A 24,026-nucleotide genomic window follows, 5' to 3' on the forward strand; every position below is an offset into this window, starting at 1 on the left:
CACACCCTAGCATCCTGCTCCACACTGTTCCACAGAAGAGAAGGTACTCTTCTCTTTACCTGACCCTTTCTACTTTTAGGCCATTTTTACCTCTAATTTCCACATATTACAAAAAAAAAAAAATGCCACTTCTTGGTATATGTCTAAAGGAAATGAAATCAACATACAACAGAGACAACTGCAAACCAGTCAGTCAGGATATGGAATCTGCCCGGGTGGAGGCCAAATCTCCAAGTCTCTGTACTTCTAACGTTCTTCTAGCTTCTCTCACCCCCATCAGCTCCATCCCGTTTAAGACCTTAAGTACAGTAGTCCAAAAGTCACATGACTCACCCATCTGCTTAAGTCCCTTGCGTGGAGCCAGCATCTCATTCCCCTTCAGGCACTCTCTACTTTCTTCCCTGTTTCAAAAACAACTGTACTGCTTGTCAACATACCACACCCTGACCTCTGCCTCCAGCATCTGCCTCCAGTTCCTACACACGTTCTCCTCCCCTGCTCATCTCTGCCTCCAGCATCTGCCTCCAGTTCCTACACGCGTTCTCCTCCACTGCACACATCTTCCCATGAGGTCTTTTTTCTTGTGACTGGTGGTAAAAAGTGGTCCGTGATTTACTTCGCCCCAGCATGGGGTGTCCTCACCCATGGTGGCACCTTTGACTCTATATCCCTGTCTACTGACGGCTGGAATGATAACGACAGATATTATATCTGTCAGTTAGCCTGAGATCCTTGATCCTCCTTATTCTCCCATAGCCCAATGTGTCCTAGGCATTCACCGCACACCTATTCACAGCCTATGTAACATCCTCAACTCCTCCTGCCTCCAAGGTGTGAATATCTTATTCCCTTGCAAAAGACAACATCCTTTGCATTATTTATGTGGTCAACAGAGAAAAAAAGGTACAACTAAAAACGACCTGAAATACTACTGGGTGAGATCACAACAGTTACGCATGAATGTGGGGGGGTTATGACTAGAATGAGAAGAGGAAAGACACGTGGGGTTGGTAGGCAGGGTCAAAGTTTTATTCCCTCACCTGGATAGGTGTAAAGGAATTTCATATAAATTTATTCAGCCATAGGTTTGTTTCTTGTGACTGTATTACTTTTTTTCAGCCTAATTTAAAATAACAAGCAGAGCTGGCAGGATGGTTCAGCAGGTAAAGGCACTGGGCCACCAAGCCTGATGACCTGAGTTCAACCCCTTGAGCCCACATGGTGACAGGAGAGAACTGACTCCTGGAAGCTGTTCTCTCGTCCCCACATGACTGCTGTGACACACACACACACACACACACACACACACACACACACACAAATAAATAAATAAATAAATAAATAGTCGTTTTTTAATTAGAACTAAGAGGTGGTTGGTAAAATGATTACCATTTAGAAAACAAAATAATGTAAATACGGCTACTTACCAAAACAGAACTCTGCCTTTGGCCTTAACTTAGTTGCATCACTAACCTAGTAAGAAAAAAAGAAGTCTGAGTTACTCTTTATCCACATGTTACATACAATACTCAGCTTCAAGTACTATACAATCTTCCACATGCACGATTTCCCACTTAGCATACCAATCTGAAATTAAAATTTAAAAGCAACCTAAAGATAGCAAATTAGATACAGAATAATCTGGGTCCCAACTGTAATGTAAGACAAATGATACTTCTACAGTTTCTTTGAATAACTTCTTTTCTCCGGAAAACGTGAAGTTGAAAGCGTACCTGTAGGTGTTGTCACACGCACTTTTATAACATAATCTACGACATGCCCTCAATGAGTACAAAAACTATGGATATCCCACGCTTGTTTCTACGTTGGCAATCAACTGAAGTGAAGATGGTAGACTGCAAGCTTGTTTATCTAAAGTCCAAAGCCCAGAAGGCCTTAATCTCTTTGAGGAGTCAGCATGGCACTCAACCTCCTCCTGTTGGAGGTCATGACGTGCAGAACAGCTTGTCTCATAAGCTGATACAACTAGCCACACTACCGCAGTACTATTCCTCTGAGTAAGTTCCCCTCAGACCCTATTCATGACCTCTGCTGGGCTGTTCCCAGTGACAGGACTCATATTTTGCATTTCAAAATGAATTCCTGACAAATCCCAATTCACAGCCCAGTCATGATAAAGTTTGTTTTAGGAATAAATCCTGGGGAAAATCGCATGCCTATAGTGGAGCAATAAAACTGTATAGTCCAAACTACAGAGTTGAAGGAGAGGCACTACACAAACAGGGTTACATTTTAACTCAGAATAGTGAAGCAGGGGAAACAGTGGCCACTCCCTGCCTGCCTCACGGAGCTAACTTAATACTTCATCTCAAGGACAATCTTCCATTTTAAAAACTACAAGGCAACAAATGAGATACAGGTTGGTGAACAGTACTCCGTTCTCAGCAGTTTATTACAACTAATCCTTCTATGTCACTCTGTGGACAGTGAAAAGTACTTGGCAGTACATTTGCATTGTAGTGTACATGTACCATGGGTAACAAGGAAATTGGGGGTCAAAATTCCATTCTTACAATGGAATCCTACTTCTCCCAATAACCATCTCTACAGAGGTAGGTTGCAAGTCATTCTGAAAAACATTTTCTACAATTTTTTTTGTTTTGTTTTGTTTTGCTTTGTTTTTTCGAGACAGGGTTTCTCTGTAGCTTTGGTGCCTGCCCTGGAACTAGCTCTTATAGACCAGGCTGGCCTCAAACTCACAGAGATCTGCCTGCCTCTGCCTCCCAAGTGCTGGGATTAAAGGCATGCACCACCACCACCCGGCTCTGAAATACATTTTCAATAGTCTCAATTTACAGAAAATTATTTGTCTTCTGAAATTTTACAGTTTGGCTTGAGCAGAAATGTTTCTGTTTAAAAATATTGTCCAGGAACAATACAGATATATTTTGCCAATAAGAACAAATGCTGTATTATAAAACTGACAACCAAGTATTTTACGTATAAAGATGGTTATCTTAAACAGAGGCTGTAGTAGTTTGAATATAATTGGCTCCAATAATCTCACAGGGAGTGGCACTATTAGGAGGTGTGGCTTTGTTGTTGTATGGCCTTGTCTGGAGGAAGTGTGTCACTGTGGGGGCAGGTTTTGAGGTTTTCTGTGTTCAGGATACTATCCAGTGTCTCAGTCGACTTCCTGTGGCCTGCATTTCAATATGTAGCCAGCACCATTTCTGCCTGCACATTGCCATGTTCCCCAACATGATGATAAAGGATTGAACCTCTGAAAACTACAAGCAAGTCTCTTCAATTAAATATTTTCCTTAGAATAGCTGTCGTGGTCACGATGTCTCTTCACAGCAACAGAAACTCTAAAACAAGGCATACTGGTGTCCTGTTAAAGCAATCCACACCTGCCCCAAGACAACAGCATATGCTCAGAAGCACTAAGTGTGTCACTACCATCAACAGTACTAAAAGTGTCAACAGTACTAACATTTGCACCTCATATTTTAAATTATCAATAGATGCTCAAACTTCTGTGTAAAACAAAGTTTTACATACAAACAAACCCATAGGGCTAGCATAGCACGTTGGTAACTTAATCTTAACTCTACAAAACACTATAATTTAAAAAAAAAGGGGGGGGACAGTGGTGGTCTTTAATCCCGCACTTGGGAGACAGATGGATCTCTGTGAGTCTAAGGCCAGCCTGGTCTAGATTACTACATAGTAATCTTTGAAACAGTCAAAACTACAAAGAGACCCTGTGTTACAGAGACAGGGTTACTCCGTGTAGCAGTCCTGGCTGTCCTGGAACTTGCTCTGTAGAGCAGGCTGGCTTTGAACTCAAAAGGCATGTGCCACTACTGCCTGGCACAAAATCAATTTTAAGAAACAGAAATCAGTAAAAGCAAAGTAAAAAGAAGAAACCATCATTCCTTCAACATGATGACAGTGCACATTTTTCTCAAAATAAAACATAGGGGGTGGAGAGAGTTCAGAGGTTAAAAGCACTTGCTGCTCTTTCAGTTCTCAACACCATGTCAGGTGGCTCAAAACCATCTAACTTCAGCCCCAGGGGATCTGATGCCCTCTTCTGAAATCTGCAGGCACCCACATACACACATATTGTGTATGTACATACACATATAAATAATAAAAATAAATCTTAAAAATGTCAGGCAGTGAAATTTTTTAAATTAGGGGGGAAAACATTTAAAAAGTAATATATATAAACTTAGCAACTCTTTCCTAGAACTTCAAGACAAAACCCGTTAGCTGACTTCTCTGCGGTCTTTTTGTTCATTATTTAATTTTCAGACAGTGTCTTGCTGGTAACCGAAGCTGGCCTTAAACTAGCAATCCTGCCTCCACTTCTCCTGCTGCCAGCATTACAACTCTGCCACTGTCCTCAGCAATTTCTCCCTTTTATGATATCCAGGTACTGATCATAAAAATTAATATTACTTCTCTAATTTGTCATATTCTATAAATTAATCTCATATTCCTTCCAGTTTCATCAACTTAAAGAACTAGTCACAGTAAGCAGGAACGATCTTCAATATTACTGGAACCTGAGCATCACTGCTAAATAACAGAGAGAAGCTATTCTGATCTGTTCACACTCCCACCTGGGGACAGGAATTCACATGAGAATAATGCAATGAAAACTGCACAGGATGACACACACCTGTAATCCCAGCACTCAGGAAGATGGAGAATTCAAGGCTAGCCTGGGCTACATAGTTAAGATGCTTTCTCAGAAACACCAAAGAACAAAAAATTAAATTTTAGAAATGATATATAGTCTACCTTTGAAATGTAGGTAAGTTTAATGGCTCCAACCCGTGATGATCCTGAAGGCAAGTTCTAAAAATAAATATTAAAATACAATTATTACCCAACATTATTTATGTATTGTATAATATAGTTCAAATATACTAAAAACATTTGAAAATTTTTAAAATAACATTTTATATACTTTATTTGGTTTACACATTTACTAGATCTGATATCAACATAACAGAACAGGACTGTGGGTGTAGCTCTGTGGTAGCCTAGCATTTGTGAGGCCACAGGTGCCCTGCAGGCAAAAAAGTGAAACAAAATGAAAAGATGACAACTGGGATAAGGAGGTGAGTCTCCAGTTCCATCATGGTATAGCCCAGAGCTAAAGAGATGTCTTTTTCATTGTAGCTAAACTAATATTCTTTTTTGAGCTTACAGATTTATAAGATCAAATTTTGTTTATGTAAGCAATGGGAGAATATTTAGAGACACAAAGCCATATAGTTTTAATTAGTTTTAAAAACTATCCATTTAACATTGATCTAGTAAAACTTAGCAAATATATCTCTTTAAGAATATTGGCCTTTTGACCCCAAGCAGGAAGTAGATCCAAGCTTGCTCAGCCATTCTTAGAGAAGCTTCCTCCTGTAGCAGATGGGAACAAATAGAGAGACCCTCAGCCAGACACTGTGCACAGTGAGAGACCTTGGAAACTCAGCCATAAACAAGATGGCTCCATCAAATCCCTCCTCTCAGGGAACCCAACAGAAGAGTAGGTAGAAAGAGTGTAACAGCCAGAGGACACATCATTTAAATGATTTAAGTGCTATGCATAAACTACTGTAATGCTTTTTATCTTTTAAAAATATTAACTCATTCCCTTTTTGATGGAAAAGTGCTGTGTATACTTTTAAGTCCTTGGCCAAATACCAAACTTTTCAAGTCTCTTCAAATTCACTTCCTAGTACAGATACTTCATTAATTCTGTATCATTACCAACTTCCTCAGCAAAACATAGCCATAAAATGAGTCCTTGTAATAGACTCGAGTGGATTTTTAAACTGAAGTCTAGTGACAAAGAAAGCAGTGGAAAAAGGAAGTGGCTCTCCGAGGAGAGGTGAAACAAACTGCTTATTGACCAAAGCTCTTAAACACTTGGACATATACGATGAAGTGGAACCATTTGAAGTTGCTACTACTTCTCAGTCATTCAAAATGGCTCTAAATTGACAATCTCATACGGCTTAGTCCTTATATTTAAAGGTGAAGCAAACTTGATATTAATGACTATTATACTGACTGACTGAAACAAGATTTTAAAAAGTTCACTTAAGCTAGAAAAAAACTGTAAGGAGCCAGGAGGTGGTGGTGCACAACTTTAATCCCAGCACTTGGGAGGCAGAGGTAGGTGGATCTCTGTGAGTTTGAAGCCAGTCTGGTCTACAGAGTGAGTTCCAGGACAGCTAGGACTGTTACATAGAGAAATCCTGTCTTGAAAAACTCAAAAAAAAAAAAAAAAGTAAGGACTGAAAAAAGACTTTAAATTCTATACAATATTCAGAAAACTCAATATACTAATTACAAAAAGAACAAATGTCTTTTAATAAGTTCATGTGAGGGGCTGGAGAGATGGCTCAGAGGTTAAGAGCACTGGCTGCTCTTCCAGAGGTCCTGAGTTCAATTCCCAGCAACCATATGGTGGCTCACAACCATCTGTAATTTGATCTGGTTCCCTCTTCTGGCATGCAGACAGAACACTGTATAAAAAATAAATAAAATTAAAAAAAAAAAAAAAAAAGTTCATGTGAGCTGGGTGTGGTGTTCCACACCTGTAATTCTAATGCACAGGACGTAGAGGAAGGAGGATCAAGAGTTTAAGGCCAGCTTGGGCTTTATGTGCCCCTGTTTAAAAAAAAAAAAAAAAAATGAAAGGCTAAAAGTTTAGCTCTCAGTGGGATAGCCTACGCTTAGTACAGATGGGGCAGTCACCAGCACATGCCTTACAACCGCCCCCATATGCACAAAAAGTGTGAAAAGACCTAGCTGAGTGCGAAGTTTAGAAGACCCCTCCCTGCCAAGATGGATTACTAATCCAAACACTTTGCAGAGACCTACAGTGACTCCTTTGCCATTGCTACCCTGAATCCAGGGATCATCTCTTCTCCACTTCTGGGCCAAAGTCAAATCCAATCTTCAGGTCAATTTTAAATATCACCATCTCCAGTATAATGTCAGCTCCCTCTGCTTTTTATAACTATGCCTTTTTCTGATTCTAAGTCTGTGTTTCATACACGGTAACAAATACACTTCCTTTTTTATCTATCTTTGTATATATCTGTTAACTGAGAAGTTTTTGTAAAAGGAAAATTTTAAGAAAAATCTGCACAAGAATTAAAAAAAAATAACAAAGGGTTTTATGGGGAATTCAGAAGAACCATATGTATGGTCCTCTGTAAAGAGGCCAATCAGGGTAAAACGTTGACAACCCTGGCTCTGCAGGATCCAATAGCTGAGATCTTGCGAAGAGGATTCAATGTTATTTCTGAAGGAATCATGTCCTAGCTAGACACACAAGACCATAAAAGACAAGAATCTGATTCATATGTTGAGGAAAAGGAATCAACATGAACTTTTGATTCCTGCTGCCCTGTTATTCCTCACTGACTCAGACAAAGGAGATGAAGATAGTAACAATGCAGCTGCCTGCTCGGCCAGGTAACTGCCTCCTGAGGAGGATCCTTAGACTCAGGGATAAAAGAGTAACACAGTGTCAATAAGTTCTGCATGGACACTGACAGAGGATGCTACTGCCAGCTAAAACGTCTCACCATACAAAGCGAGTACACAGCTAATATAAGCTGAATTAAAATATAACCCATCCCATCCACCCAAATTTCTAAGATTACCTGTAAATAAAGGGCTAAACCTACATGGTAGAGAATCAGAGGGTAAAATCAAGACTGGTGAGAAAAGTCAAGGAACTGGATTTTAGCTCTGGCAAAAATAATTGACAATTTCAAATATGATACATACTTTTTAGCTGTGTGTCATTCAAGCTATATCTAAATTGAAGAAATTGAGGAGACTGAATTAATACTAAGGTCATCTGTAACCCCCAGTCTATATATATAAAGGAATACTTACACGTTATCACCATCAGTACAGATAATGAAGACTAAAGACTAGTTACAGGGCACCTGTTTCTGGTTATGGTGACCTTTCTAAAATTCCTGCTCTATCCAGGCCATACAATCAACGCTCTGGGTAGGAAGCTGGCCAGACCCATTCCTCACTTTCCACATACTACACCATGACAGACACCTCCATTTTTAGCTTTTAGAATAATTTTGATTTGAAATAAAGAGCTCCACAGGCAAGAAGTTTTCAACTATTCGGGAGAAAATTTTTAATTCCAGATCCCTCACTGATCTTAAAACTGGGATTTTTAAAATTTATATTATGTTTATATTTATTGAGGCAGGAGGGAGGGCGTGCACACCATGGCTCAAATGCGGAGGTCAGAAAACAGTTTTGGGAGTCTGTTCTCCACTTTTACCATATGGATTCTAGATCCTCAGACTTGGCCATGGTGCCTTGATTCACTGAGCCATCTCTCAGTAAATAAAAGTAGTATTCTAGGGCTGGAGAGATGGCTCAGAGGTTAAGAGCATTGCCTGCTCTTCCAAAGGTCCTGAGTTCAATTCCCAGCAAACACATGGTGGCTCACAACCATCTGTAATGATGTCCGGTGCCTTCTTCTGGCCTTCAGGCATACACACAGACAGAATATTGTATACATAATAAATAAATAAATAAATATTTAAAAATAAATAAAAATAAAAGTAGTATTCTATTTTTCAACTTCTTACATCTTGCCAAAAGTTTTCAAGAAAACAACAAAATTAAAGTCAACTTCCATCACAGACTCACCGCAGTGACTTACACTCAAAGGGGCAGCACACGAAAGAACTACATGAGCCCAGGAGTATCAAAGAGTTCCAGTAGGTTTTCCAAATAGGAACGCTCACAATCTTAGGCAGAGTATCTTAAATCTGTGATTAGTCAAAATTTTTCTACAAGAAGAGTACTTCCCTCACAAGAGGGAGAAAATATATGTACAAGGATAAATTTTAATTTCAATCAAATAAACTTAATTTTATCCTCTGAAGTTCAAATAGGAGTACAGGTCACAGGTACCAACAGGTGGAGAAAGTTAAACCAGTGGAAATAAATCTAAATATGAACTGTTTAGGAAGACAAACTCCTAATCTACATCAAACGCTGTAATAAATACAACTCTTTATGCTGTTATAAGGTGATTTGGGCTCTTACAAACCTGTGGATTATCCATGTACCATACGAAGCTGTCCTCTCTGGTATCCAGGATGAAATACCGTCGAAGAAATTTCCCACTGTTCTCATTTTCTTCAATGTCTAGAAAACCACAAATGCGATTCTGCCGATCCACATAAGGCATTTCTGGGCTTGAACATTACACTGTAAAATGAAAACAGCAACAGTAAGCCCTAGGAAGAGTAATTTCTAAGCAAACATCAAGATTAAACTTGGACGACAGTTCAGTCTATTCCACAAGCAGCACAAACCCCACTATAGGTGAGACCAGTTAACAGGAGCTCACACCAACATCGGACACACTGGCAGAAAGTATTTAGGACTTGGGGCTGGAGAGATGGCTCAGCGGTTAAGAGCACTGACTGCTCTTCTCAAGGACCCGGGTTCAATTCCCAGCACCCACATGGCAGCTCACAACTGTCTGAAAATCCAGTTCCAGGGGATCTGACACCTTCACACCAATGCACATAAAATAAAGTTAAATAAACCATAAAAATTAAAAAAAAAAAGAAAGAAAGTATTTAGGACTTAAGTTTGCCACAAATGTGCTACTAAATCCAACTTCAAACTGGTGTGGACAAAGAAGAGCCATCTACTCAATTAAATAACTCACTTGATTTCCTTCTAAAATAAAACCAAGTGTGCTAAAAATTACCCATTCAAACTTTAATTTCTTCATAAATCAAGATGACCTACCTTTTAAGATTATTCATGGTTTTAATTTTTTTAAAGATTTATTTTTTGGCTGGTGGTGGTGCAAAACTGGTACAGCCCCTTTGGATATCAGTATGGCAATTTCTCAGAAAATTAGGAAACAACCTTCCTCAAGACCCAGCAATATCACTTTTGGGTATATATCCAAAGGATGCTCAATCGTACCACAAGGGCATACGCTCAACTATGTTCATAGCAGCACTGTTTGTCATAGCCAGAACCTGGAAACAACCTAAATGTCCCTCGACTAAAGATGGATAAGGAAAATGTGGTACATTTACACAATGGAGTACTGCACAGCAGAAAAAAAATCTTGAAATTTGCAGGCAAATGGATGAATCTAGAAAACATCATATTGAGTGAAGTAACCTAGACTCGACCCAGACAGACATTATCACATGTACTTACTCATAAGTGGTTTTTAAATATAAAGCAAAAAAAAACCAGCCTACAAATCACAATCCCAGAGAACCTAGACAACAATGAGGACCCTAAGAGAGACATACATGGATCTAATCTACATGGGAAGTAGAAAAAGACAAGATCTCCTGAGTAAATTGGGAGTATGGGGACCTGGGAGAAGGCTGAAGGGAACGGGAGAGGAAGTGAGGGGAGCAGAAAAAACACAGCTGAATAAAATCAATTTAAAAAATAAATAAATAAAAAGATTGATTTTTTTTGTTTAAGACAAAGTCTCACTATGTATTTCTGGCTGGCCTAAAACTCAATATGTAACTAGGCTGGCCTCCTGTTAACAGAGATCTTCCTGCTTCTGCCTCCTGAGTATTGGGATTAAAGTCATGTGCCACCACGCCCGACTGATTTTATTTTTGTGTGTGTGCCTGTATCTGGGTATGGGGATGTGCACATGCAAGAGCAGGGCAAGTGCCAAGTTCAGAAGTCAGTGCCAGATTCCACAGAACTAGAGTTACAAGTGGTGATGAGCTGTCTGGTATGGGTGCTAGGATTCAAACCTGGGTACTCTTTTAAGAGCAGCACACTCTTCAACCTCTGAGCCATTTCTCTAATCCCTCAGAATATTTTTAAATTCACAAAACAAGAATTAACATTTACTGATCACTACTGTACGCTAGCCTCTGTGGCAGGTTCTCTTCTAAGCATAATCGTAATCTTCAAAGCAACCCTATGAACAGTCATCAGCATTTCTGCTTCTCAGAAGTCAACGCTGACAGGGAAGTAAGCTTCCCAATTAAGATGGGGGAAGGGGAGTGGATGGATGCACTTGCCTTTAATCCCGGCACTTGGGAGGCAGAGACAGGCAGATCTCTGTGAGTTCAGGGGCAGCCTAGTCTACAGAGAGAGTTCCAGGACAGCCTGAGCTACATGGAGAAACCCTGTCTCAAAAACAAAAGACAGCAGGAAAATAATAATTGCTTAAACACATATTCCTAGGCATTAGACTTCTATCAAGAACTCTTTAAACTGTTCAGATTAAAATGAATCATAATAAACAAACAACAAAGAAAGATGGATCAGGTATTATGTATTTCCTTATGGAAGGCATTCAAACATCATCTGTGAAATCAACATGATAAAAAAAAGATTTTATCTAAATCTGATTGAGTTACTAGATTCTCCTGTATTCAACTACCAATTTATAAGAAATATGGAAGACACTGAACTGCTCCACAAGCATTCCATCAGCAAAAGCCAAACTGCGAAACAAAAGGACATACAATATAATTTTTTCAAAAGTAAAGTGGAGCTACAGATTTAACCTGTCAGAGGTTAGAAATGGCCAGGGTTCAATTCTCAGAACCCACATGACAGGTCAGGATTGCCTGTAATTCCAGTTTCAGAGGATCTGATGCCCTCTTCAGTCTCTGCTGTGCACCGCACGCCCATGGTGCATACACATACATGAAGGCAAAACACCCATAAAAATAAATCTGTAAAAGTATTACAGCACTCACTCAGCATGTAAAGGACCTAGGTTCTAGCACCATCAGTCCAAAAGAGAGAGAGAGAGAGAGAGAGAGAGAGAGAGAGAGAGAGAGAGAGAGAGAGAGAGGAAAAAGAAAAGGAAAAAAAGAAAAGAAGCCATAAACATCAGAGAACATATACAATATACCTACACCAGGTAACTGATACTAAGAACAGTTAATTATTACAACTCAATAAAACAAACAACAGTAAAGTGGACACAAGGTTAACAGACCAGCTAGCAAAGACGCACAAATAATGATGCACATCACTATTCAGAAAGATATAGCAGATTTCTAAAAACAGATTTGAGATACTCTTAGTGTCTCCTAGGACAGCCCAAACAAAACTAACAAAGCACCTAATACCCACTGTCAGGGATGAGAGACAAGCAAACTTTCATACACATTGCCGGGGTGCAAAATGGTTTAGCAACTCTGAAAAACAAGTTAGCAACAGATTCTAATAAAGTTAAAAATACACACAATATAAACCAGAAATTCCACTTCTGGGTATTTATCCAAATCAAATGAAGGTCTGTTCACTCAAAATCCTGTAAGCAACTGTTTACAGCAGCATTACTCCTAAGTGTCAAGAATCAGAAGCAACCCACTGACCGGCGGCCGAGTGAGCACAGTGCAATGGAGCTTTACTTGGAAAGGGCTAAACTACTGCTGCACAGAGCAACAGAAATCTCATCTGTACTGTGCTAAGTGAAAGAAGGCAAATTAAACATGCTGTGGAGTCAGAACAGATCACTAGGTAAAGAAAAAGTTGACTTCAAAATGGTAAATTTTGGGTATGATGAAATGTCTTACACCTTACTTGTGGTGAACTAGGTGCTTCTCAAAGCTATGAAGTCTACATGATACAGGACAGAGAAAACAAGCTGGAACTGAGCTGGAGGGTCCTTCCCCACCAGCTTGATTAAGTTCACAGTGCTGTAAGGTGCTATAAAAGCTGCTAAGGAAAAACACAATGATTTTACCCACCTGTAGACCTGTGTGCTACAATACTAGGCACCAGGCAAGCTACGCCCCCTGCAGCAACAGTAGCTAAATTGGTATTGGGGATAACCAACCACTTTGTGATTGGGTTGGAGGCCTGCTCCACAGGAAGGAATATACATCTGGTATTATAGCCCGATCAAAGCCAGAGGCCCAAAGGGAAAACTTACCTCACCACTGTTGCCCTAAATGGACATGTTGTCAAACTACCATAAACTTACAGACTAGTGCCACTGGAAGCCTAGGACCAAGAAGTTTCTTTTTCAGAAGGCTCATATCTCATATGTAGAGGCTCATATCTGACCAAAATATCAAGAAACAGTGACTGTTGAGAACTCAGTCCTAAACAGGATATATACATCACCATCACCTCTCCAGGTCCATTGAAGAAGTGAAGAGGGGATTAAAGAACTGGAGGGACGGGGCTGGAGAGATGGCTCAGTGGTTAAGAGCATTGCCTGCTCTTCCAAAGGTCCTGAGTTCAATTCCTGGCAACCACATGGTGGCTCACAACCATCTGTAATGAGGTCTGGTGCCCTCTTCTGGCCTGCAGACATACACACAGACAGAATATTGTATACATAAGAAAGAAAGAAAGAAAGAAAGAAAGAAAGAAAGAAAGAAAGAAAGAAAGAAAGAAAGAAAGAAAGAAAGAAAGAAAGAAAGAAAGAAAGAAAGAACTGGAGGGAGTAGGGGAAGTGCCACAAAATACTGCCATCAAGACATGACACTGCCATTGCAATTACAAACAGCAGCTATGGTTACCTTCACAGGACTGGGCCCTTCAACATTCCATCACAGACACAGGAAGTACCTATGGGGCTCCATCCTTTCCTGACAAGCTTTCCTGCAGCCACTAAGAGACTAGCTGAGGAGAATAAGGAGTTGAAAGAGAAAACAAAGTGGATCATAGAGGGTAATGGGGGTGAATATAATCACAATATACTGTATATATGTATGAAACTGTAAAAGATAAAAAAAGATAGTAAAAGAATAAACTTCTTGCAAAGTAAAAAGAGCAAAGCAGCCACCTCACCATGTAGAAAAGATACACGGCTAGGGAAAGGACCACTTTCAGGATTTTTTTGAGGGGCACGTTTTGATTGTGCTAGTTACACAGTTGCATTCTTATGCCAAAATTCACAGAACTGTATGCTAAAATGGGTAAAACTGGTTGCATGTAAATAACATTTCAGTTATCCGAAGCTTAAACAAATAGTAGCACATATACTCCAGAGAACAGCTAAAATGAAGCCAACTGGCATTACAATGTATCAAGAACATAAAACATTCATAATTTATGTATATACTGTTGATGAGAAATATAAAATAATAAGCCACTTCAGACATCATTCTACCCTGTAGCCTACCCATCTCATCCCACATATCAATCCAAGAGAAATGAAAACAAGCATAGAAAGACTGACGATGCTCAGAGCAGCTTCATTTACAGGCTATAAACTAGAGATAAAGATGCCTCTCAGCAAATGAACAGACAGTAAATGCAGCACAGCTAAATGATGGAACACTGGTTTGTAGTACAAAGTAGTTACTGACATGTAACAGTCTGGATAAATCTCAAAATCATTATTATACCAAGTAGAAAAAAGGCAGGCACAAAAGGCTGCACAATAAACAACACAACTCTAGTTACTTGGAACTGGGCAAAAAGGGGAAGATTAACATCAAAAAGCAAATTTAAAGGTTAACAGCAATCTTGAGCCTGGTGTGGTGGCACTTGACTTTAATCCCAGCACTTGGGAGGCTGAGGCAGGTAGATCTGAGTTAAAAACTAAACTCATCTACAAAGTGAGTTCCAGGACAGCCAGGGCTATGAGAGAGACACTGTCTCAAAAATAAATAAGGGCTGGAGAGATGGCTCAAAGGTTAAGAGCACTGACTGCTCTTCCAGAGGTCCTGAGTTCAATTCCCAGCAACCACATGTTGGCTCACAACCATCTGTACTGAGATCTGGTGCCCTCCTCTGACGTGTGAGCATACATGGAGACAGAATGTTGTATACATAATAAATAAATAAATCTTAAATAAATAAATAAATGAAATAGTAACGATTCAAGAAATCACTGATAAATAACCACAAATAATTTTAAAGGAATTTGGAAGAATACTGTATACATAATAAACAAATAAATATTTTTTTAAAAAGGGGCTGGAGGGGATGTTAGAAAAAAAAAAAAAACAGCACTCGGGAGGCAGAGGCAGGTGGATCTCTGTGAGTTCGAGACCAGCCTGGTCTACAGAGTTAGTTCCAGGACAGGCTCCAAAGCCACAGAGAAACCCTGTCTCGAAAAACTAAAAAAAAAAAAAAAAAAAAAAGGCTGGAGAGATGGCTCAGAGGTTAAGAGCATTGCCCGCTCTTCCACATGATGGCTCACAACCATCTGTAATGAGGCCTGCAGGAAGAATACTGTATACATAATAAACAAATAAATATTTTTTAAAAATTTGGATGGCAAAAATTAACGTGCATAATCAAAGTTAACAGAGTATGTTTGCAACTTATTCCACAAAGGGCTATTTTCCATTGCCAAGAAATATAAAAAAAAAATAAAAAATTCAACAAAAAATGACTCAGACATGAATAGATAGTGCACAGAAAAAGATACAATCAGACTTTGTGTGCTTCCTCACAGAAAAGTACTATAGCCTGAGAGCCTAAAAAAGGGCAAACAGAAAAAAGAAACCTCTGCACAAATATATCTGAATCTGAAATTCTGTGAACTCTAGATCTTTGGAAACATAACAGCAACAGCAAATCATCACTGTATGTAATGCCACCACTGAGTGATCAGACGCAAACACCCCAACGGTTATTACAACCACCAAATGAAACGGAGAAAAAAAATCAAATAGCCTCAAAATACTACCTCACAATTTTCTTACTAAGCACAAAGAGGAAAATGTATCTTTTCAATGAAGAGATCGCCTAGCCCCACCTTTACCAAGTGTTTTAAAATATAATGAATTCAGAAACTTGGTCTTAATGGATATGGCTTCTCTCTTAGTAAAGCACACTACAGGATTCTACTGGTATGAAATATCCAGAATAAACACGTAAATCACGTAGATCAGCAGCTGTCTACTTACAGGAGGGTAGGTAGGAAATGAAGACATGAGGATGGGAAGTATGTGGGGTTTTTTTTTGGGGGGGGGCAACGATACAAATATTCAAAATTTTGGTAACAGCTATACAGCTGTAAATACACTAAAAATCAATGAACTGTAACCTTAAGCAGATGAATTATACTGGGCTATCTCTCAATAAAGTCTCTTTTTAAAATGAAATAATTCTAATTGTCTTTCATCCTAAAGAGTATCAGAAATACTCAGGGGCATTTCCTCTCCCAAATGGTCTAAGGCTTCACTTCTATTTAAACCTGGTCTCTTGGTGAGCTCACTTTCACATGTCTAAAACAGTAGAGTTCCAGCCTGGAACCTTCAGTCTTAAACATCCTTGAACTCTAGACTCATGGATGCACAGCCCACGATATATAATCCACTTACTTCCCTAACATACATCTGCAACTCACAGAACTAAACCCAGACACTCCCCTCATAAACCTGACTCTCGTGTCTTGTCCATCTAAGAAAACCACCATGCCCTCCTTTCAATAGTTCCAGCAAAGTACCTCACCGAGTCATGCTTGAATAAAGTTCTCCTTTCTCACTCCATGTCCAATACATCAATAAATCCTGTTGGTTCTGTATTTTAAATATACACAGATTCCTTCCACTTTCCATTCTTGCTGCTACCTGGATTGCTGCATGGACTGCCTTGCTTTTTCAGTATTTGCTCCACTGCAACCCATTCTCAACACTACAATCAAAGCAATCCCATAATTGAATAAACACAACTCAAGTGTTTACTCAATAAAAACACAGACATTTACCTCTTTTTAGATGCTGTTCTAAATATTAATTTAATCCTTAACAGCAATACTACAGATGAGAAGAATCAAAGCCCAAAGCACAGGGTTGGGAAGAGACAGAGTCGGGATTCAAATGAGGGGAGCCCATGTCCCCTAACACTACACAGAATCTCCTACTCCTCAAAAAGCTGCAGTAAAGTGGATGCCAACCCCAGCTGTTCAGTAGAATTACCCTGAGTTTCTGAAAACTCTGATGCTTTGGATGGTCAGATGGATGATGCCCCACTCTATCCCTTCTCAAGACCAACTCTAGAGGAAATTCTGGGATTGAACCCAGTGACCAGTACCTTCCTGTTCATCCAAGGCTGAAACACTGTCATTTCAACATGATCCCATGCCACGCAGAGTAAAAACCAGGGAGGGCCTTTACAAAGACCTATAAGGCTTCACCACCTCCCTGCTCCCTGCCATCCCAGTACACCCCTACCCACCCACTCAATCATCTGTCAGCAGACTAACCAAACAAGCTCCTCCTGTAGTGCAGGGAAGGGCCTCTTCGCTTCCTTCAGTGGAGACCTCCCTACGACCTTAGCTAAAGTTGCAGAACCACCAGGCGGTGGTGGCGCACGCCTGTAATTCCAGCACTCGGGAGGCAGAGGCAGGTGGATCTCTGTGAGTTTGAGGCCAGCCTGGTCTACAAAAGCTAGTTCCAGGACAGGAACCAAAAAGCTACAGAGAAACCCCCGTCTCGAAAATCAAAAAAATAAATAAATAAATAAAGTTGCAGAACGTCCCAAGCCCACCTCTCATCTCCTTTCCCTGCTGCACTCTTTAGCACATTCAACATCTAACAGACAAGGACTTAACTTTTTTTTTACCTGCACCTTTTCTATTTCCCCACTCTGGAGTGCAAGCTTCATGAGAGCAGGACTTTTGTTTTGTTAACTCACTGCCGTTTCTCCAAAACCTACAACAGCATGGTGGAAAGTGTTCACAAACTACCTTCTGAATGAAGTGTGAAGTCACTACCCATAATTACTGCATTTCCAGATACAAAGCTGCTTTTCCTTTATCAGATAAAAAGTCATGTAGCAGATTTAACTGGTTTGTTTAGATGACAGAAAGAAAAAGGCCCTAGTACTATATTCCTATTTGAATTTATATTCTCAGTAAAGCAAGCATCAGAAAAAAACATAAAATTCCAAGATCAGCCCATGGCCTCATATCTACTCTACTCTTCAGCTAGATTTATGTACTGAGGCATAGATGGATTTAAAACTCAGTCACAAATTAACATTCAGTTGCCATCTCATCAGTTGGGTAGAAAGAAGCAAGGCTCTTAAGACACAAAACAAAAATCAGAAGAAAAAGGAAGGAAAATGTGAGTTTTACACCGAAAGACCTCAGGCCACAGAATGTCATACTATTTGTTAATCAGATGTTGTATGGACCAGAAACCCACACTGATGGAGCAGAGAACACTCAGTTGTTCTCCCTTACCCATGGGGATTGGTTTCAGGACTCCCACTGATACCAAGGTCTGTGGTGCTCAACAACCTACAGTATTTCCATATAACTCAGGCCTTCTCCTTCTGCTGCACAGCACCTCTAGATTACTTACAACACTGAACACATACAAGTAAATATATATACACGATTGCTAATGCAACAATATGACAAGAAAAAACTTATACATGCATGAAATATGATGAAATCTTTTTAAACTATAGGTAGCTCATTTTGGGGATAACATCTACACTGTACAGACAGCTGTGCAATTAGGCATGGCCTTCACCTACCTGCCACATACAGCTCTCAGGGCTCTGGCACTCCGAGTACCTCCTTAACATCCTTTTCCTCAGTAGAAGTAACTGACAGAGAGAGAGGGAAGTGTCCCATGTCTTCAGGGAGAAGACAGAAAGTATTCACCAGCAAATAGACATTCTATTCACTAAAACTTGGAATGCCTAGGAGACAGGGAGACTGGCACTGCACGTTCCAATTCACTTTCAGTCTGCACAGCAGACTATGCAACAGGCTCTGCCTCCGAGAAAGCAGCAGGCGCAGAAAGGCAGTCTTAAGCAGCCCGCAAGCAAAGAAGCGAGTTTCCAGTGGCTTGAACGGCAAAGGCAGGCATAGTGGTACTCAAGCGGTCTTGGCATCATCAAAAAACTTGACTATAAAGAAAAAGATCCTTAACCCTCTTCACCCCTACACACTAAAGGGAACAAGCTGGTGGAGTGAGAAATGGAAAAGGCCTGGGCAGAGAAATTTCATATGCAGGAACTGTGCAGCAGGGAGTCGCCATGCAAAAACTCACCAGTAATATCAGCTTGTGTGTCAGACCCGCCACCATTAATTAAGGAGGAACAGATAAGGAATAAGTGCATTTTTCCATTCTTCTGACCAGTCCCTATCCAAGCAGATCCCCAAAGAGGTACAGCAAAAGCTACACAGTAATAAATAGCAATCCCTCTGTATCCCAAGAGCTTTAGGCAGTAAGTGGCCAGACTCTGGGTAAGAGAGGAAAGTAGTTCTAAATTAAATATCAGACAGATGTTTTAAATTGGAATAGATTAGAATAGAGCTTTCTTTTTGGGGGGGGAGTCCTAGATAGGGTCTCACTATGTAGTTCTGGCTGTCCTGAAACTCACTATGTAGAACAGACTGTTCTGTTACTCACAGAGATCTGTCTGACTCTGTTTCCCAAGTGCTGGGATTAAAGGAGTAAGCCACTACGCCCAGCTCTGTCTGACTTGAGTTTTTAATAGCTGTAAATGATAGAAAAGCTAGCCTTACTCTTGGGGTATGAGAGAAAAAAAGAAAGATCCTTCAAACACGACTGAAAGCAACGAACATTAAAACTGTCTTACCTTTCCTGTCACTAGCTCAGACTTCTCAATAATACAATAGCCTATGGACCTGCATAACCACCCTTAGTAATGGGGAGAAACACCCGACTACCACAGTCTTGAAACTTCTTAGAGCAGAGTAGCTACTGGCACATCTGTACGGTCACTACAATCTACCAAAAGCCATCTTCCTCATTCTTACATGACAGCTTCTAAACAAGAACAAGACAAGTGCACACCACACAACATGACCATGATAAAGTCTGATCTGAATCATACTAATTAACTATTTCTTACATTTCCTTCTGGCTTACGAAATACGGGAGGTGGGGGATCTGCAATCTAACTAGGTGCATAATAGTAAAGAACTTTAGCTCCGCCTTAGGCCCAGAAGTCATGTTATCAGTAGAAAAGTCCACAGAGAGATGGAAGCTTCCACCTTTCTCAAGTGTCTTCCTGGGCATTGCCCACAATATCTTATCCCATCTCTGAATACTGCCCACAATAACTGTTTAAAGAATCCAATGCTATTCTTAACATCCTTAAATACTTCTAAAAAGGTCCTTCCTGCTTATGAACTCACCGCCGCTTCCTCACAATTGTATACTTATCCTGCCCCGCTGTCTCAGTCTCCGCCAAACAGATGTACACAAGACCTCTTTCCTATTTTGCTACATTGCTAAATCCAGACAGAAAAAAAAAAGATACAAACCTGCTCCTTTCCCCGCAACAGCAACAGTGAAACTATTGGCTAACAGGATAAGGGAGATAGAAGGCAACATGTATATACCACTTCCCTGCTGTGGCAGGCTATTGACCCTTTACTACATGCACAGATTCACCGGATTCACCGTATATTCCCTGACACAGGGTTACTTCTCAGAAGAAATGTCACTTGGCACACTGTCGGGTTTATAACACTATAAAATAAACTATTAATTTGAATTCTGTCTGATTTAGTATTCCAGTTTAAACGTACCTCTGCTCTTAAAAAAAATTTAACTTTCCCTAAGAAGAGAGTTAGTACAAAATATGAATTATTCAATTTTGAGGAAAAATGCTTTGCCACAAGTGTCGGCAAGAAAAAAAATTAAGGCGCACGCATTGCATTCAAAATGCATGTTACTATTTTTGAAGTAATAGTTCCTCAAGTCCAGCAGTAAACTAAAAATGGTTTTTCAGTTTTGCCCCCAAAGCTTGAATCACTAAACTTTGCAGTAGATTCTTCCAGTGGTAGTCAACGAAGAAAAGCGTGGACGCTAGTCCTCGAGGGAAATAAAGCAGACTGCTCTACAGTTTTAAGATAAAAGACAATGGTATAAACCTTGGAGTGGGCTATTTGTTCCGGTCATTAAACACACAGGAAACAGGCTTTTCTAGGTAGAAAACTAATTTACAAAGGGCAACGACTTCATTAGAGTACAGAAAATCCCATTACAATAGATAACGACCGACTTATCCAAGAAAGTATTAGAAAGAATGGGAAGGCGAACTAGAAACCGAAATGCCATCAACTACCTGGGTATCTGTTCCTTAAACCTGTCCTCGGGATCTGACCCCAACCAGCAAGTCACTTTTTGAACTGATTTGGCCCTCGGTCGAGGCTCCGCAGGGGTGTCGCAGCAGCCAGCACGGGGATTCTAGCAAAGGCGGAGCAGCACGCACAGTAGGGCGCTTTCAACCTGACACCACTTTCTTCCCGGACGCTCTCCCGGGAGGGTCAATAGAAAGCATTAGAAAGGAACCACAAGCCGGGCAGCCCCCCACCCCCACCCCGACGCTGTCCTCCTGCGAGTCCCCAGCCCCGGATCCGGGCACCTCCCGGGTCCCACCCGCGTGACCTTGGCCGAGGCACTCCCAATCGTGCCACCCGCTGTCCGCACACGCGGGGAAGCCTGGCTGTGCGGGACCGAGCGGCGGGGATGATGAGGCGGACACGGCCCAGGAGCCGTGCCGCTCCGACAAGCGTCGCCACCGGGATCCCGGACAGGGGCCGAGCCGCGGAGGCGACAGCGAGGACACGCGGGGCCGTGGGCCTTGGAGGGGACCCCCAGGGCGGGCCGCGGGGCGCGAAGGAGCTCGCGCACAGGTGAGCCCGGCCTCGCCCAGGTGCACGCGCGCCCGCGGACGCGCGAGGAGGCGCGGCCCCGCGCTCCCTCAGCAGCCGGCGGCCGCCTCCCACTCGCCTCAGCCTCGCGTCCCTCACCCCGCTTTCCCCTTCCACACACCCACACCCGAGCTGCGCGCCTCACGCCCCACGTTACCGCGGCCTCCACCCGGAGCACCCGCGCCGACGCGGACCCGGCTCCTTCAGGCACTCAGCTGCCGGGAGCGGCGCCCACGACGGCCCGCCCGCGCACTGCGCACGCGTGCACGCGCCGCCTCTACCCCACCAGACGGCGACTGAGATTCCGGAGCGGGCACTCCCAGCCAAGGACACTACAAGTCCCGGCAGGCTCCGCGCGCGCCCGGCGGCGTGGCGGGCAAAGGAATCGGGCGTCTTCCTAGTTTCAGGGCGGTGGCTCGCGGGCCCGCGCGGGGCGCTGGGTCCCTGCGCCGCGCTGCATCCTGGGGCTTGCAGTTTTCGAGGATCACGAGGCTTGGCTTGGGACGTGGAACTCCGGGTTCTCTGATGTCATCGCCTAGAGCTGCAAGGCGTAAGGATCCTTAAAAATAGGCTTGGTTCCTTTGCAGATAATTTTCAGGCTGTCCCACAGTGGGTCTAAGAAGCATAAAATTCACCGATTGCACACCAGCTTTTCAATCATAACCATTTCTTTCTCGAAATACAATTTCGCCTCATCTTTATAATGGTGTTAATAGTGCAAAAGGCCAAAGGAAATTTAAAGGTTTGCTCAAAATCCTTTCAGGGACATAGTTAGAAATAGCATATTTGTTGAGCAGCTACAGTGTATGAGGTCTCTGCCCTCATGAAGCCTATGTTTCATCCGGAAAACTAGACCTGTCAAAAATACAGTCCTTATACTTATATGTGGGAGAGAAGAGTGAGGTTCAGAGACAGGGGAGTCGGGCTTCCTCAGAAAGGATGTCCTATCCAGCAAAGTTCTCCGAGGAAGAGATATTTGAGCTGAAACCTGAAGGAGGAGAAATATTCAAATATTCAAAGAACTAGGAGAGAATTACATGTCCCCCCTTTCACAGTGAGTGACACACTCTAGATTCTCAATAAACGTTCGTGGGTTCTGTGTTCTTCGTATCCCCTCTCTGCACAGCTGTGGATCATGCCCTCTCAGTAGAAATCTTTCTCAAGGCTTCTCATGACAGCCTTCCTCCGTCGTGTACATGAGACAACCCTTGGGATATGCTAGTCTCAGAGTGGGCTGCGAGGGTGTAGGTGAGAAAGAACTGGCAAACTGCCCCTTGCTGACTCTCTGGCTCCTCGTCACCAGCTGCTGTACCTCCAAGAGTCAGCCTGTTACCTTCTGAGAAGTCTCAGCTGCACAGCCTTGCTGAGGGCCATGTCTCTTCTTAGGGTGAAAGCAGAGGATTCCCTTCCTCATCTACATAATGACAGAGAGAATCTATAAAGTAGCCAGAGCCGACACTTTTATTTGGTCCGTGCACAGGACTTTTGCTGATTTAACTGAATGTGTAGATGACATTTTTAAAAAGTTTTCACATAGGAATCCAGACATCATCTGCCTGATTTGTCCAGACTTTTGAGACCACCCTCCTTGGTTTCTCGAAGATCTGAAAGAAATCTTTGACTTTTCAGCTCTTGGAGCCTTAGAAGATTCCATTGGGAGTCATTAGGACATATCCAACAGAACGCTTGTTTGCACTTCTGTAATAAAATACCCGAGAGAAGCCGCTAAGTTAGGAAGGGCTTATTCTCGTTCCCAGTTTGGAGGTATGGTCATAGGGAAGGGTATGGCAGCAGAAGAATGAGATGATTCACCACACTGTGTCTGTGATCAGGAAGCCGAAAGACATGCAAGCCGGTGCTCGGCTCACTTTCTACTTGGTCTTCATTCTGGGACCTCAGCCCATGGAACGATGTGGCCTGTATTCAGGGTGGGTCTTCTCGCCTCAGTTACATTTCTCTGGAAATTCCCTCATAGATATGCCCTAAGGTAGTATTCTCTCTCTCTCTCTCTCTCTCTCTCTCTCTCTCTCTCTCTCTCTCTCCCTCTTCTCTCTCTTTCTCTCTCTCTCCCATCAAGTTAGCAATTAAGATCAACCAACACAATCTGAATATCAAATACAAGTTCAGTGTCTTTTCATGAAAACCCTAACCCTGAGATCAGATTGTCATAGCAGTGAGGTTCTCAGTCCCTCTGTTCCTCTATTGTCCACCAGAGAGCCATTCTCCTGATTGTTATTACCATTTGACTAAGTAGTGTGCATGGCATAATGAACCCTAAAGCTCATTGGCTTTGAGATATATACATGCACACACACACACACACACACACACACAATATGACAGGAACCAGAGAAGTGACTCAATTTGCCCCATGACACACAGCAGAGTGTCCCAGGGCTACTTCGAG

The 24,026-nt window shown here is 41.8% G+C and overlaps 1 protein-coding gene across 11 annotated transcripts in view; it reads right to left on the reverse strand.

The window, feature by feature from the left end:
* Plekha1 (pleckstrin homology domain containing A1) overlaps positions 1-21,915 on the reverse strand; it is a 54,660-nt gene extending 32,745 nt beyond the window's left edge. For 2 of the 11 annotated variants that reach the window (XM_057777708.1, XM_057777717.1), the window contains exons 1-4: positions 21,777-21,914; positions 9,089-9,249; positions 4,777-4,833; positions 1,428-1,473 (exon numbers count right to left, since the gene is read on the reverse strand). In XM_057777708.1, coding sequence (XP_057633691.1) covers positions 1,428-1,473; positions 4,777-4,833; positions 9,089-9,229 — 244 coding nt within the window. In that variant the 5' untranslated portion in view covers positions 9,230-9,249; positions 21,777-21,914. Of the gene's footprint in view, positions 1-1,427; positions 1,474-4,776; positions 4,834-9,088; positions 9,250-13,140; positions 13,159-13,535; positions 13,639-18,459; positions 20,976-21,030; positions 21,261-21,353; positions 21,666-21,776 lie in introns of those variants that run through there. The other 9 variants (XM_057777716.1, XM_057777718.1, XM_057777710.1 and 6 more) reach the window with 8 other exon arrangements.
* Between the last annotated feature and the right edge of the window lie 2,111 nt (positions 21,916-24,026).

Source organism: Chionomys nivalis, chromosome 8 (assembly GCF_950005125.1).
Source record: "Chionomys nivalis chromosome 8, mChiNiv1.1, whole genome shotgun sequence".
NCBI classification, from domain to species: Eukaryota; Metazoa; Chordata; class Mammalia; order Rodentia; family Cricetidae; genus Chionomys; species Chionomys nivalis.